This window comes from Cyanistes caeruleus, chromosome 1 (genome assembly GCF_971803275.1).
Source record: "Cyanistes caeruleus chromosome 1, bCyaCae1.hap1.1, whole genome shotgun sequence".
Lineage (NCBI taxonomy): Eukaryota > Metazoa > Chordata > Aves > Passeriformes > Paridae > Cyanistes > Cyanistes caeruleus.
The window spans coordinates 118762890-118779313 of record NC_141701.1 but is presented as its reverse complement, the minus strand read 5'-3'; the positions used below and the strand labels follow the sequence as shown (position 1 = coordinate 118779313).

The following is a 16424-nucleotide window of genomic DNA, read 5'->3' as shown; positions in this document are numbered from 1 at the left end:
TAGCGGTAACAAACCATTATGACCCATAATTTATATTTTGTCCACCAGTTTTAAAAGGAACGTTATCTGTCTACATGAGGATCACACTCACTATGGAAGCAGCATCTGTGTGTAGTTACTGAAAGCTGTAATGGTAGTAAATCTCTGGCAGAGAAATAGATGGAGCCTTATAGATTTAGACATCCACAGTCTGAGGGCTGTCTCAGAACTTCAGAGCTCAAACAGTATTGCCGTAATAATATGCCTGAGAAAATAACCAGGGATAGAAGGGAAATGGAAACAAGAGTATGTTTCAAGTTGTAAACAGAGACTCCAGTACCCTTCCCTCTCTACTATCTGTTTTACTGATACTTTATCCTCCCAGCTCTCAAGCCAGACAACCCAGATTTATGTTTTGTTTTACCTCATAATAGCCACCATACAACAGGGCAATGGGCAGAGCATGAAGCACATCCATTTAATCTTTCTACCACAACATATATTTAGTGTACATTTTATCATACAGTTTTGGCAGTCCCTGAGAATCAGATGTCCCTATTTTCCCAGGCTCCACGGGACCGTATGGCCCACACAGAACATATTGAATATACAAACTTGCAGAGGAAGATTGTTTTAAGGTCTGTAACTCACAGCAGGAACTGAGCTAAGTTCAGTTCCACTTGGAAGCCATAAAAGCATGGGTTTAAAAAAAGTGCAGCAGTATCTGGTGTTTGATATCTAACAGTATGCAACATGTTTATGACATGTATTAGGCTACAAAATCTGAGTTCATAGCCTGGGACAACAAAGCAGAACTCAGTTCTGGCATATGTAGTGGGAAATAGAAAGGCATGTCTTGTACTGTAATGGATATTGCTGCTCCCTCAAGAGCTTGAGTTGCATAGAGCAGGTGGTTCAATGAAAGATACTTTGGAAAAAAATAAAATACAACTAAAAGAGCAACTAAATAGCAGCTGGTTCAAGCACAAGTCAATTCAGATTCAGTTTTACTATACAAACAACAGAGTTTGATTCTCCAGAATTATTTTTCAGAAATGACAGAGTAAGAAAGTTTGGGCAAAATATGTAGCAAGTCAAACTGTCTCAGTCCCACAGAACTCTGTTTAAAGGGTACAAAAAATAATGAAATCTAGATGAGGTATCACTTTCAAACTACTTTAAAAGTAGTCTGATTCCAAACTGGACAATCAAGTCCCACTGTCTTAAAACAAGTCCTATGGTCTTATGTATGGTCTGAAGTATGTGGTCTTAAAACAGCTTTTCCCTATTTAAAAAAAAAACCCAAAAAACCTTCCCCCTCTCCCACATTAAGTAAAATAATCATAGAAGCAAAAAGCGAAAACACCCAAGTATATGATGGAAAGAGGGAAACAGATCATCATGCACAACAGCATACCAAGCCTACACATTGGAAAAAAAAAAGTTTTATACATTAAATGAGATCAACAGAACTAAGTGTTAAAAAGGGTCATGGCCAATTTCAAAATATGCTTTAAGAGTCGGACTGTCTCCAGGAAGAAGAAGAGTTACTTGCCAAGTAGGAAATCATGTCAATGCTGGCTATTCTTAATCATCATAGTCTCATGTAGTGGAGAAAATGTAGTCATTTCACCAAGTGAACACCACTTCTTACTTCCATACTTTGAAGTATTCTTCCCCCACACACCCACTGACACTTTTTTGCTACAGCAAATGTTATAGAAAGTCAAAGAGTGTATTCTGTGTTTTTAGAAGTATGTTGGTTTCTGCTTTTGTTTCGCTTTTTCCCATTTTTAAAATGAAGTAGAATTAGAAATAAAAGTTTTGCGTGACCCATGAGAATTTGAATCAACTCAGTCTATGCCAAACTAAATCTTGGGTTAATCTTCCAGGCTTACAGGGTTACAAGTTTGTATCTCATCCTCTAGACAAAAAAAATTAAAAAGCAAACTGGTCTTCTATGTATAAAAAGCAATAATCCATGCTGGAGTACCCTGGAGATTTCAGTACCACCATCAGTCAATAACTGAAAAGCTGAGGCCCTGTTACTTAGAAAAGTGCTTTTAAAACTGTTTAATTTCTTAATTGCTTTCAAGTTATAGGTTATACAGGGCTGGTAAGCAAGATTTTAAAATATATATATTGTGGTTGAAATGCTTCTGAAGTTCTGTAAAAAATGCACTTATATATTGAACTATTATCCGATAGAACTTTTTTAAAATCAAAAGTGAAACCTTTCTTGACTCACTTGTGTGAAGTACAATGAAATGGAAAACTAAGCCAAGAAAATTATCTTGTTTGGCATGAGATTTAGCTAAAACATAAAAAGCTAAAACCTCATTCTTAAGTATTTGAGAAGTGCAATGAAGGGCTGCTTGTGCCCTATGCAGAAGTGATTAAAAATTTAGTTACATTTTAATTCAACTGTTTTTCAAAATAGGTGTTTTGATAGTGTCATATCCCATGATGCAAAACAGAGTGCATCCATAAGCATGCCATTTTGGGAGAATATATACTATGCAAACCAAGATCAGTTATACCTGAAAAATAACCACTCTTACCTGTTAATGTAACTTAGAGCAACATAGGTGGGCTGCTGAAGTTCTTGTTTCTCTAATACACGTGGGTCTGTATCTGGAATAAAGAAATACATACACAGAATTGAGCTTTCGGTATTGACACTGAAATTAGGGGACTGAATGCTGCGAAGTAACCTCTAAGTGGACACAAGAGGTCCAAAATAGCCCAACCCAGCTTATCCATAGAGTACACTTAGCACAGCGCAGTCACTCGCTCATTCATTCATAAACACACTGTTGCATTGCTTTACACAAGAATTTGAAACATCAACAGTGATGTCATTCCCAACTGTCACACAAGCTTTCACAATCCCCCTCATAAATATTAGTTTTCACCGCTTTCCATGATTTATGGTGTTCAATGGCTCAAGCCTGCTTCTTTTTTAATGTAGCTATTTTAACATTTTAAGATGCTTCAAGAGCGATTAGATCTCTTCTGTTGTGCCTTGAGACTTTTCTTCTGCATCTCTGAGCTTTGTTCTCTCCCTTCTCTACAGCATATTTTCTGAAGCTCTGAATTAGAAAAGTCATACAAAAATGGTCTTGAAGCAAAATGCTTGCCAGGCAGAGCACTGCCCACCAAAAGGCCTGAAGCAAACACATCCAAACTCCCTCGACCACTAACTTTCTCACTCAGAGGAAAAAATATGTTTTCAATCACTGTATCCATTGTCCTTTGCAGTTAAGCTGTGCTTTTATCTAACAAAGGAGTTTTGGTTGGAATTTCTGAAACCAAAGCCAAGGGAGTATGTCCACAGTTTAGACAATTTTCTTATACCAAAACCCAGGGTTATATTAAAATTTCAAATACAAATTTGCCCTGCATAGTTGACAGGCACCTTTAGGAGCTGAGCATAAAGAGTCTTCAAAAGTTCCCAATGGGAAGTGTGCATCCTGCCTATGCAGATAACTACATAGTCATTAACAACATGTTTTATGCGTTACTTGAAAACCAATTCTGTGTGTAACTTCTGCATTTTAACTATCAAGAATAAAAACTGCCTTTACCAAATGGCTCCCCACAGCACTGCTGATATCCATCTTTTATTTCTGAGAACCATCTACTTTGTGTTTGGTGAGGGGGGCGGGGTGTGGGGCACTCCAAGCAAATCCTGTATTTTGGATTGTTTCTGCTTCCTCCTACAGCTTTTAAGCATTGTTAATGTTTAAAAACTCATTATCTTGATAAGCACATTAGTTTGACTTGATCAGTTGCTTTTGGTGGTTTTTGTGGGGTTTAAAACAATTATTTTGAAATCTGTCTCTGCTGCCATGCCTTAAGGAAGATTTTTAACTGAATTGAATGTGGAAGGTGCTTGAGGGGTGGTGCATTTGTTAAACCACTGCTGAAACAGATAATGTCTTTATTCAAGAAGGGAATCCCCTGCCTGCCTCTCTAAACTCAGACTGATCCTAATCTTTCTCCTTACACTTGCTCCTGCACAGCTTAGGCTGCAGGATTTCCTAACATGCCTTTATCAATATATCCCTGAAGAGATAAATAACTAAGAAAGTTCACTGAAGAGGGATAAATGTACAAGTGCCAATCCAATCAGCAAACCCAAGCCTGTTGTTCTTAAGAGGAACAGATCCTGCTGGTGCCTGGGGAAATTCTGCAGTAATTGCCAGCACGTCACACTCCATATGAAGCTAACCAAAGACAGTAAAGCATCAGTGATCTCCCATGCTGTCTAATTCACTTCTCTGAGGAAGTTAGGTTCACACAACAAAGATCTTTTACCTTCCTTCGTTTCTATAAAACCCACCATCATTTAGCAGGCCAAGCATACAACAACTGTCATTATGAGCTCTCTTAGATTTACACCTCAGTGGTGCATGGCCTGCCATGAAACTGTCTCGATGCAGAAGGTCTGCAGGGCACTAATCCCAGCCAGGGCTATCTGAGAACTGCTGCAACCCAAGTTCAGGCATCTGTGGTTAAATGACTATGTCTTTGCTAATCCAGTTCTTAAATGGGATTAACCTCCACCTATAAACAACAGTTTCTGTGGCTGAAGGAGACAAAATTGGGGCTGGTTTACATCAGAGTGCTGCACACTATCTGTGGGAGAGGACAAGGAAAGGCTCTAATGGAGAGTCCACTGCACTTCCCACAGCTTGCCAGCGGCTCCCCATAACACCAGCTGAAGATGAAAATACAAAGACAAAAAGCAAAAGCCCCATAACTTTTGTAGGAGTGTGCTATCAAAGCAGAGAGCAATTTGCCTGCTGGCACCTGGAGAAAGCAGACTCCTGACTATCAGAAGGTGCTGCCTGACACACAAGTAACACAATGCAGATTCTATTCAACATATCCCTTCCCCCTCCATGTATCAGACTTCACATGTTTTTAGAGTCAATTATGCTGCATATACCAATTCCACAAAATAATCCAAGCCACAGTAAAAAAATCTTGTATGAAGTTAGCACTTAGGATGCTTGACGCATTTTTATTCCTCTTGCAACCAGGTGCCGGGTTGCCAGTCATGAGAATGCTGCATTCACTTCTGCACTGCAGCAAGAACTACACATAACACTGCTAGGTTTTATTTCTCTTCCTCAGCTATAATACAAAAAAACCCCCAAAAAACTAAAAAAAAAAAACCCAAAAAACCAAAAACCAGAGAAACTTGTTCTGTGGCCATGGCAAGGCCCTCAGAGAAGAAGAGAAAAGAGGAGAAACCAGACCAGCTGTGCCACAGGTGGCAGCAGCCAGGAGGCCCTGGCACAGTCCTTCCCCAGTTGGGGGGCATGAAAACCACACTGCATCCACCCTCTACATCCACCTAAAACCTGCATGGCTGTGCTATCCAGGCACATGCACATTTGGGTAACCACTACCAGCTTTTTTCTCAGTGTCTAAAAATGCCACCAGTTCATTCCTTTCTGCCTCCATTCCCTCTTCCTCTGCCCAGCCTCAGACAGTGCCTTTCCTCTCTCCTGCCCCTTCCTAACTCCAGTTCTTCCTATATATCCTGCCCTCCATCACTCTCTACTGCTTTCACTGGTATGCTCCCCTCTTAAAATGTCCCAACATAACAGCATGTTAAAACTTTCACAGAGATGTCTAGAACCATTTGTTCACTCTTGTACCATAGGACTGCACATAGATGCAATTCATTCCCTGGACTGCCCTCTTCCCTTCTGCCCTGGCCTGACCCCTCCACCCACTTTATTTTATTTTACTTCCAATTTAGTCAGTCTCTGCTTACATTCCTGATATTAGTTAGCGCTCTTTGGAGAAGAGCGAATATACATTGTTAACAACTACAAGATCACAACTATCTCAGACTTGATACAAAAAAACCCCAGTAATTAGTGAATTTTTTTTCTTCCTTTCTTTTTTAAGGAATAGCAAGTAGATCTCTACAGTGAGTTTAAGCAGCAGTATTCCCTGATGCTGAACCTTCAAGCCTGGACTTCCAGTACTCTGCATTTCTCACGCCTAAGCACATTCATATAGACACTAGCAATGTTTTCTAATGCCACACATGCTGCCCAAAGCATGTCTTTGAACACGTCTTTGCCCCACTGACCAGGATGTTATGCATCAGCCAATGCTCTCCCTTAATCTGACTCAGGAACGAGGAGCAGGGGAGACCAAAATTTCTTGTCAGTCTCACAAAAATAGCCCTGTATAATGTGACAAGTTTAGTCAATGGTTCTTCAAACTCACATAGACTGGTCAAAGTCAGCCAAAAGTAGCCTAAATAGTTTCCAATCAGACACCTATAATGGATTATACAGTCACAGATGCCAAATTTCTTCTTGAGAATATTTAAGCAATATAACTTAGGGCTGATCTGAGTTCCCTTTCTTGTAAGAAAAACATCCAGAGCTTGAGGGGATCGATTGATTAACATTACTTTAACTAGTTACTCTCACTTCTTGAATTAACAAGGGCTATCCAAGACTCGCTGTTTCATTGGTTTTGCAGTAACACTTTAATACTGGTAGAACAAATTGTCACCCGCTGTACATTAGCTGCCCTCGTTACATGTCTCTTATAAGCATCGTGTGGCACTGATTTCATTCCACAGAGGGAAGAATTTCTGTAATGCTGTATTTTTTAGCTATGTCCTCCTCATTTACTATGGTGCTACATTTTTTTTTTTCCTTTTTTTAATGAAACATTATTAAAGCAATTCTTGTCTTATACATCAGAATTTTGTTCTGCATCCCAGAACCTCACTGTTTAAAAGACTGAAGTGTGAATGCTAACATCCATGAGAGAGACAGAATTACTCAGTCATCTGCAGGATTAGAGCCCTCCAATTTCTCACATCCACAACCTTTCATACTGGACAACTAGACAAGTAGTATGAGTGTATAATTAAGGCTGAGAGACCATAAATTGCACTAAGCCATCTTTGAACTGTTCACACAAAGCCAGGCATTTTCTGTGGAGTATGTTCTAACAAAATAAATCACTGACTACAGAAGCATGCTACGATTACTAAATCACCTCACTGCACAGAAATAACTTGCAGCCTGGAAGCACTGCAAAATCCTAATATGGCAAAATATCTTAAAGAGAACAAGTAATAAACAAAGGCATACACATCCTGTGTAAGTGCAATCTTTAATTATATAACTTGGTTCTTCATTAATATTTCTGCACAAAAATACATGCCACATCTTCATTGTATATAATGCAGCAGTAAGTTTTTAGCCTACAAGACATAAGAAAGTTATCAGAAGCAGCTTCACTTTCATAAGAGCCCTGGTTTTAAATCACTGTGAAAGATCACTTTTCACCTTACAAAATGCTAAGAAATTCCAGTGGCATTATTTTACAACCTTAAGCTTTCTTCTTATGGGGACCAGGAAAGGTCACTACCACTAGAAAAGTGGTAAAGATAGTCTCAGAAGAAAAATGATGACCTAAAGGTGGTAAAAATTATACTGCTCTTCAACATCTTGAGTATGAACTGGCCAGTCCTGTTTTTAGCCCACCCTGCCACCATCTAACAAATGCAGAGGTTGAGGTCAAGACTGACAGAAGTCCAGGTGCCTAAAGAAGGAGATATGAATCCCTGCTCACTTACAAATGCAGTGACTGGATTGTCAAAGTTTTTTGGTAGCTGTAATCCTCCAGCAGATTTCACAGACCAACAACCTGAGTAGCTTCTTAACGGCTGATGATTATCCTTTTATCCATCTTCGTCATAGGGTGCTTGCTCTATGCTAATTGAGTGTGGGGGTGATTATTAGGGAACAAATTTCAGCCTAACAAACTGAGGTCTCTCAGTGAGCTCCACTGAACCTCTGGTGAGATGAGAAGCACAAGACAATTCACTGATGTTGCAGATACTACTTTTTGGAGGGAAGGGTTTAGACATGTCCATATCTTAGAAAGAATTAGTTTGAAAAATATGTCTTCTGTAAGTCATGTAATTTTATACCAAATAGTTACAACAAAAGCAAAAAGGCAGAACTCCTCTTGCCAACCCAAGCATCTTATTTCCATTTCCATTTATCTCTAAAAGAGTAACAAAATGCTTTTAATGTAATGAAAATAATGGCCCTGAAAAGGATTTTAAAAGCACATGTTTGCACGGACCGAGGACTTACAAGCCTCTCCCAAGTCACTTGGAGATGTTAATGATAATCTCATCTTTTTTGTGCAAGATCACACTGGGGTAAACTGCCAGCACAGAGGTTCTCCAGGCTCAAACCTGACTTTGCCAGAACATCCATACACATGTTCCGCTCGCCCACCAGCAGGTTCACAGAGTGCCTGCCTTGTATTTAACTTGGCCTTGAAACTGGCTGATATAAGTCAGCTCAGCCAGTTAATTAAAACATACACTTCCCTTGAAACTAGCTCGCTTCACTAATGATGCCAAGGCAAATATTTCTGTTGGCTTCCTCAAAAGTCTGCAATTGTTCCTATGTGGATGTAGCTTAAAAAGCCAGAAATAGATAAATTCAATGTTACTGGAAATTGCTCCCCATCTAAAACCTCCATTACAAGGAAACCACTATGAGTTTCACAGTATCAATTCCAACTGCATCGTTATTTGTGCCTTCTTACAAATAAAAAGAAAAAAAAAATCACAAATTAACACTGTGCCTTAATTATATCTTTAATAGGAAAAAAAATCCTCCTCTATAAAAAGGAGATTATGCTCTTGACTTCAATGACAGAACACTGGAGGATAAATATGATTTATCATATTTATCAAGAGTTTTAAATCTAGAATTCAAGAACACCTTTACTATTTAAGCACAAGTTTAGGTTCTTTCCAGATCAAGGTGTTGAATTCCACAGAGATGGACTTATCAAAATGTGTGAAACAGATCAGATACCAAACTTTCACATTTCCACAATAATAAGCCTTTATAAATGACTTAGCTCTCTAAATAGATGACTAAGAAAGCTACATTCAGGCAAGTACAAACAGGAAAACAGTGTACTTATGTCAATTTTCACATTTTTGGTGAATACTAGAGGCTCCAGAATATGTTTTAGAATAAAATTCTGCCTGGTCTATCCCAGAGTTGCACAAGTTTCTCAGTTAGCTTTATTTTCCCCATCAAATTGTACTTAAGTGCATGAAGCCATGAAAAAAAGAAAAAAAACCTTAAAGACACAGGTTACATAAGTATTACAATAAGGTCATGAAACTGCAGGATTTTTGGCCTGCTGGGGGACAGCTCTGTTGGGCTGGCACTCTGCTGCTGCTCAAACCAGGCCTGTGGACTTGCCACACAGCAACTGAGCAATTGCTGCATTACAGCAGGAGAATTACACAGTCCAAAGGTAAAGCATCAGAAATCACAGCCCAAAAGCCAATCTACTGTGGACTTCTCCTAAAGCCTTCAAGCACAAAAAGGTTATCATTAATCTTAATAATGGCAAATTACATATTACACATGTAGACAAGTGGTTAGCAAAAGGAAATGTCAAATAGAAGGTTTATTTAAATGGAGGCTGCCTCAGTTAAAAAACCCAACAAGTATAAATTGGGAATGCACTCACAGGCAGCTGGAAGGCAAAGCAGCAGCTGCTGACTTAACACCCCGGATTAGCACACACTGGCCCCTTCATGTTGGTGCACCTCCCAAGGAAGTGAAGCAGTCCTTGTGGAGTTCCCAAGAAAAATGGTAATTTGTAAAAACTGTCTCTTCGCTTGGAAAGATACCGTGATCCCAGGGACAGCACTCCCTGCATTTTACCTTCACTGAGCCTTAGTGAATGCAGAACCTCTAGGATGCAATCAGAGGACATCACTGCAAGAGGGAGCATAAAAAAGGGTCAGAGAAGTTCAAAAGCAGAAAATCATTAGAAACTAAAGCACAAAATCCTCTGAGAACACCACAAGGAACAGCATCCATTCACTAACTCCAGCTAACACATATGAAATTCCATTTTGTAACACAACCCCTGCGAGACACAAGAACTCAGGGTTTTGTCATATGAGAAAATGGTATCTTGGTGGGTGATAAAATAATACATGGTATTTCAGTTAACCTATACAGAAACAAATCTGTGCTTTGATCTTACAGCACAATAGAACTTGTTATGTAACACTACTTTGGAGCAATCCTATTTCATCCTTGCAAGCTGCCACTATTTAATTCAGACTGTGAACTTTGAAAAATAATGGCCATCCCTTATCTTGTCCAGACAAACAGGGTTCTGAATATAGCTTCACATGTATTAATTTAATGCACAGTTACTAAAAGCATTTCAGCAACACAACTGAGCTTATCACTTGAAATTTTCCATTTTTAATTTAAAAACCACATAGCTAAGCAAACAAACAGAAGGACTTGCAAACCTGAAAAACATCTTTCATTGGGGAAAAAAAAAAAGTGATATAACTGTATGCAAGAAAAGGTTATTTCAGGTATGGCCGACAGAAAAGAGAAAGAATGCCTGGAGTCCTGTTAAGGATCCTGAATCTTTTTAGATCGTTCTAATTTCTGCAATTAAGTTAATTATTGCACGATAGTAAGTGACCAAGTGCTCCTCAGTTGCTGAAAGCAACCTTTGTATCTGTCATGCTGTCTTCAAACAGGCAATTATAGTGAAAAATGAGAGTGTGCATAACTTTCCAGTGCCATATATTATATACAAATAACACACAAATAAGAACTGAAGTTCTCAAACCAAACACTTGATCAACTTAGTCATGCTTTTATCTGTTTATTTGAACATATATTACTTTGCTTCTCTTGAAAGTACAAATTACAGATAATCTAGTGCCTTAAGAAGAGTTTTCCCTACCAGAACTTTCCAATTCTCTGTCCCCAAAATAATTTGCAAGAACTGAGGCTGAACGTTCTAGCTGTGCTTTCCTGGTCCCTTTCAGAGTGGTGCTGACAGTGCCCAGTCCACGAGGTCCCTCTCAGACCCCTGGCACACCTCAATAGGCTGCAGAAAGGATGGTAACCAATCAACCCATGTTTAAGTCATCTCCTGCTATGACCTTCTCCTCTGAAAACCCAAACAAATCTCCAGCAGCAACCACGAGACAGAGAGCTGTGCAAACAGTGTAATCCTAAATCTTTCAGAAAATACTATTGTGCACTGTGATTGAAGACAATCCCATTAGCTCATGCCTCAGCATAAAAAGAGTAATGCTGTAAATCAGCCACTTAATTTCTATTAGAACGGAATATAATTGCTAGTAACTGGCTGAAAAGCAACAAATGCCAGAAAGATGTCTTTGTGATCTTTCAGATGCAATGAACTGCAAGCACACTTCATGTACCATGATGCTTTTCCACTTACTACGCTAAATAGTTTTTATTTGAAACACACAATTATTGCTGCAACCAAATGCAGTCATTAACTCATTTATCTGATAGGCAAAATATTAATGAATCAAATCAACAGGAAATAAGCAGTGCTGGAAAGGTCCCTTAGAGAAGGAAAAAAACCTCCAAGACTGCTGCTATTTTATTTTACTTTTTAAATATTCAGTATTTAGGCATTTGAAATATTAACATCTTGCTTGCAATTTCTAAGTGCAAATACACTTAACAAAGCTTGACATAGAGAAAAATTAGAATGCCATTTTCACAGAACTTAATATTGAATGTAAGTCAAATAACCTCATGATAAGCCACTGGAGAGTAAATAAAAGGTCCATTTGCACTTAACAGCCAAGCACAAAGGGCATAACATATATCATTAGTAATCTCTAAAATGATCCCATTTCAGTAATTAAACGAGCATTTTTATTCCTTACCACACTATGATGTCTCTTTTGGCTGAAAACTCGTGCAATGTGGAAAGGGATTCACCCAGATCAGGGAAGGTCCCCAAAAAGAAAACTTAATCCATGATCTAAGGATATTATTCTATACTGAAACGACGATCAGACCACTTTCATGACCTGCAGCACTGCCCCCAGATGCCCAGAGCAGCACAGTGGTCTCTTTAATCACTTCTGTTGGCCCCAACCACGCTTGGTGCTCTCCGCACCAGCAGGACCAGCGCGGAAGAGCTGCCCAAGCAGGACCCAGCAGGAGCACATGGGAAGGACTCCTCTGGCCAGCGTGGCTGTATTGCCTCCCCAGATGACTCCTGATGCCAGCAAAACCCCTCTGCTGCAAGGCTGTGACTCCCTGGAGGTGACCTGGCTCTGGGCTGCCTGCGGGGGGAAAGAGCTTGATATTCCCTACGCTGCCAGACTGGAGAGAGTGGAGGACAAGGAGAGGACACAACCCTGCCTGCAGAATTTCTAAATATTCAGTCAAACCACTCCATTTGCAGCGTTCACACATTTCTCCCCTCTCTAAGGTCATACACATCATTACCCAGTACATCTGGAAGTGACACAAAAGAAAAAGGAAAAAAAAGGAAAAAAAAAAATGGGGAGCATTCATCCTGCTCTTAGTATTTTGCCAAAATCATAAGGAAATAAATTTTTAGAGTTGATAATTGATTGATTGAGGGTTGAGTTCTGTGGGTTCCTATGAGAACCCAGGCCTCATTTGGGCAAATCCATTGGGATGTTTGGCCTTTTTTAGGCAAAACTTGTTAACGAGTAGTAGAAGAATAATCTTTACATAAACCACAAGGCTGTTTTTTCAATGTGAAGTGAGTACATGCTTAAGACCATATTTTAGGATAAACAGTGTAGCATAAAGGAAGCAGTTATTTCAAAACAGCTAGTTTTCCTAATAAGAAAATTTAAAATTTATAGGTTTGTGTTTGACCTTCATATTAATACTGCTCAAATACTCCAACCCTTGTTCTCATCTAGTTTTAACAATGAAAACTTGGCTTAAACATTCAAAAAGAAATAAAACCTAGTATTACTTTATATAAAACTTCAAAATATATATGTCTTGACAGTTCTGATGCTTGAGGGTTTTATTTCCCAAAGTAGTAACGATCTCCAGGAGTTAAAATAATATGATTATATCCCAACTCCATGACCACCTTAACCACAACTGAACTGCAGGGACACATATTTCATTTGCAGTGTCAGAGGATCTCCATTTCAGACTATCGACACAGCACTAAATTTCCAGGTGTCACTGGAAACAGGCCACCTCTAATTTTGGTTGGAAACACTAACATGAACTGCTCTAAGTGGCACAGCCAGTATTTTACCAGTTCAACCTCTTCATCTTTACCAGGAATGAGAAAGGAAAGCGTTTTACTCTCAGTTTTATACTGTGTCTTCGCTCCTCTGCAAACAGTGGTTGAGGGATGTTTTTTGGTTTATTTTAAGGGAGGATTGTATGAGAAGGAAACAAAACATATTTTTCCTGTGAGTCACTAAAGTTACTATAAGCAGCTTATCTTCTGTGCTACTAATCTGCAGTCTTGTAAGAGACAGGATTCCTAATCTTCTCTTCCTGCTGATAGGAAGAGGGAGTCCACAAAACAAAGCCATTTCTTGTAAGGAAGAAGGAAAGAGCAAAATTACCTAGAGTTACTCAAAAGAAGCTCCAGAAGGCAGCAACCATGCCAGGTGGAGCACAAAAACCAGATGCATTACAACACGACGTTGCTCAGCAAACCTTTCTTTCCTGAAATGTCTGTTTCCAAAATTCGTTGGTACGTACCATGTCTTACACAATTTTGCTATTTTATTTCACTGGGAATAATTTTCTTACTAATATGCCTTCTCTAAGGCCATGAACAACTCCAGATTTGCCACCAGAGCTACATATGAAACATCCAGCAACAAGCCTGCTCTGCAGGGAACAAGAAGCACACAAAAACACATCCCACTTATCAAATTTCCCAGAGTGAGGGTGTGGAGGTGTCCCTCTCTTTAAGAGGAAGATATCATCCCTGGAAATAGTGCACAAATGTGAACCTAATACTCTGAGATGAAAATTCTATTTCTCTGCAAACAAAATGTCAATAAACTTAAATAAAATTAAGTATCCCTAAACAGAACCACTTGGAAGTCTAATTATCTATTCCTGGGATAACAGGAACTGGCATATGAGAAAATTTTTAAGTGCTGTTAACTATCAACCCTGAGCAACAGGACTATTTTGTTTGCCCTTAGGTATTAACAGTGGAGCAGAACCTCTGCAGTTTTGTACCTTTGATATCTGTTTTTGAAAGAGAATTTCAAATTATCTTGAGAACTAAGAAGGTGAAATAGATAATTTCACACACCAAAGTTAGTGAGCTGGTTCCAGTATCTCCAGGCACTGGGAAGACAAGTGTAGCAAGGGTTTGGTGCCCTCCACTGAATGATACCTGGCTATCTCAGTCCAGCTCTTAGAAAGGACTGGATTTTGCAGACCAGGCAACGGCTGAAGCCTCACAGCTCTACTGGAACTGGATCCTGCCATTTGCTGTCTCACCTCAATGGTCTGAACTCACCCAGACAAAAAATAAAGACCAGGTTTTACTCTTACACAACCACTCATAAACTGAGGCTTGCAGAGGGAGGATAAAACCAAAAGCTGAATGGTCAATTTAAAATAGAAAATAAATTTATAAAAGCTTAGAAATACAGACATTAAGCACAGATTTAAGGAAATAGATGAGCTTAACAATCAAAGATGTTCTAAGACCTCTAAAACATTCTATCAAAATGTTTGATACCAATCAAAACCATGCAGCATCCAACAAAACTTAGAAAAAAACCCCACAACCCACCCCAAACAAGCTAACAGAGAAACCCCCAAACTCCAACAACAAAAACAAACAAACAAACAAACCACCAACCCCCTCCTCCCCCCAAAAAACCCTAAACCAAACCAAACAAAAAAAAATATTGCCTGGTGCGAACACATAGGAAATCCAGGAAATTACTAATTCCTTCAAAATTCTTATACTATCCTCACATAGAATTTGAATATAGAATTATTAATGAAATAGTGACACCAATGAATACAATGCTAGCTGGCCATAATAATAAAAAAAAAGCCTTACAATTATGACAACAGGAAGACTATCCACTATAAAAGCTCACAAAAAATTACACACCATTCTTTGGCTTCCACAGTTTTACCTGACATTCATGTAAGCCTGAAGTGTCTGTACTTCTTTAATGATTGATGTAATAGAAAGCAACAGAAGGGCACTGCACTTTTTGGAGGTGAAACTGGCACTCCAGGTTCACACAAGTCAAGCCCAGGCAGGCTTCTCACCAGAGAAAGCTCATTTTCTGCTCAGGAACGTCGAAGGAGATCGAGCACTGGTATGTCAGAAATCAGTTTTAATTAAGTAAAGGTAAGGAAAAAGATATGAAAGAAAGTTTCCTACAAGCAGTAAAATTTCTCCTTGCATTGAATTATGTGCAAAAGAAAAATCTGTTCACTCATTTTTGCATGTGAGTTTGAAATGTTTTTTATTTCTGATGTAATAATGAAGACAAGCAACGCCTCACTCCTAGCTCAGGTAATTTTGAAAGGTTGTACAGCCCTGTTTCAAAACAGTGTTAAGTTCAGTGTATTTAGTCATTTGAAAAAATGGATTATTCAGAATTTCCAGAACACCAGTTATTTTGCTATTCTTACGCATTATAAGTAATTAGAATCAGGAAGAGCTTAGAAACAGGTAGGGAGGAAAGGAGGAAATTCAAGCAAGGCCTTCTCAGATAATAATACTAAAATATCTACCCTATATATGCACACCTTTCAGAGTAACTAAAAAAAAAAAGCCCATTCTTCTAAACATTCCAGCTGCTAATTTTACAGTCAGTAGTTGAAGAAAATTACTTCTGAAAGTGATGGTATAGTACCTTCTAAATTCTACTACTGTTACTACTAAACAGTAATTAATTAACAATTAGGAGTTGACAGCACTACCAATTATTACAGCAATAAATCTTGATACAATTTTTATTCTGTACTGTTCCTCTTTTGATCAACACTCAAGTATGAAAGAAAAAGCATAACATACATTTACTGAAATTATTTAAGGGATATGATAAAACAGAAGGAAAGGATCTGATGCTGAATTTAAGAACAATATCAACTTTGATTGTCTCAATATTTATTCAGCTATACTATCACTTACTCTGTTGGAGTTATTTGCAAACACAATTTTGTAAAATCCTCTAAAGAATGTTAAATAATTTGGCCTCAAAAGACTATCAATCTATAGGAAAAGACAACTTAAAAAACCTCATATTTCAGTAATGACCTTACAAGTGGAATTGCACAGAACATCAGAAAAATAACATCACCTTTCCAAGTATGTTACTACCTGCAACAGCAGGTGCTTCCTATTTTTAGTCTGTTTCTCTTAAAACAAGAAATAGTTTTAGCACCTTAACAAAACTCTTCAAAACATCTCCATCAAAGGCTTATTTAAAAAGGTATGGTCTATTAAAGGGCATTTGTTCAGAGGAAGAGCTTCTTTGATTTGCTGTTTCTAAACAAACTTATAAAAGAACCCAAATGGCAACAAAATACTTCTCAAGGTTC

At 38.5% G+C, this 16424-nt stretch overlaps 1 protein-coding gene across 1 annotated transcript in view; it reads right to left on the bottom strand.

Moving 5' to 3' along the window:
- JAZF1 (JAZF zinc finger 1) overlaps nt 1-16424 on the bottom strand; it is a 188147-nt gene that overhangs the window by 81045 nt on the left and 90678 nt on the right. Inside the window, exon 2 of the mRNA XM_086852958.1 lies at nt 2541-2613. Coding sequence (XP_086709084.1) covers nt 2541-2613 — 73 coding nt within the window. The remainder of the gene's footprint in view (nt 1-2540; nt 2614-16424) is intronic.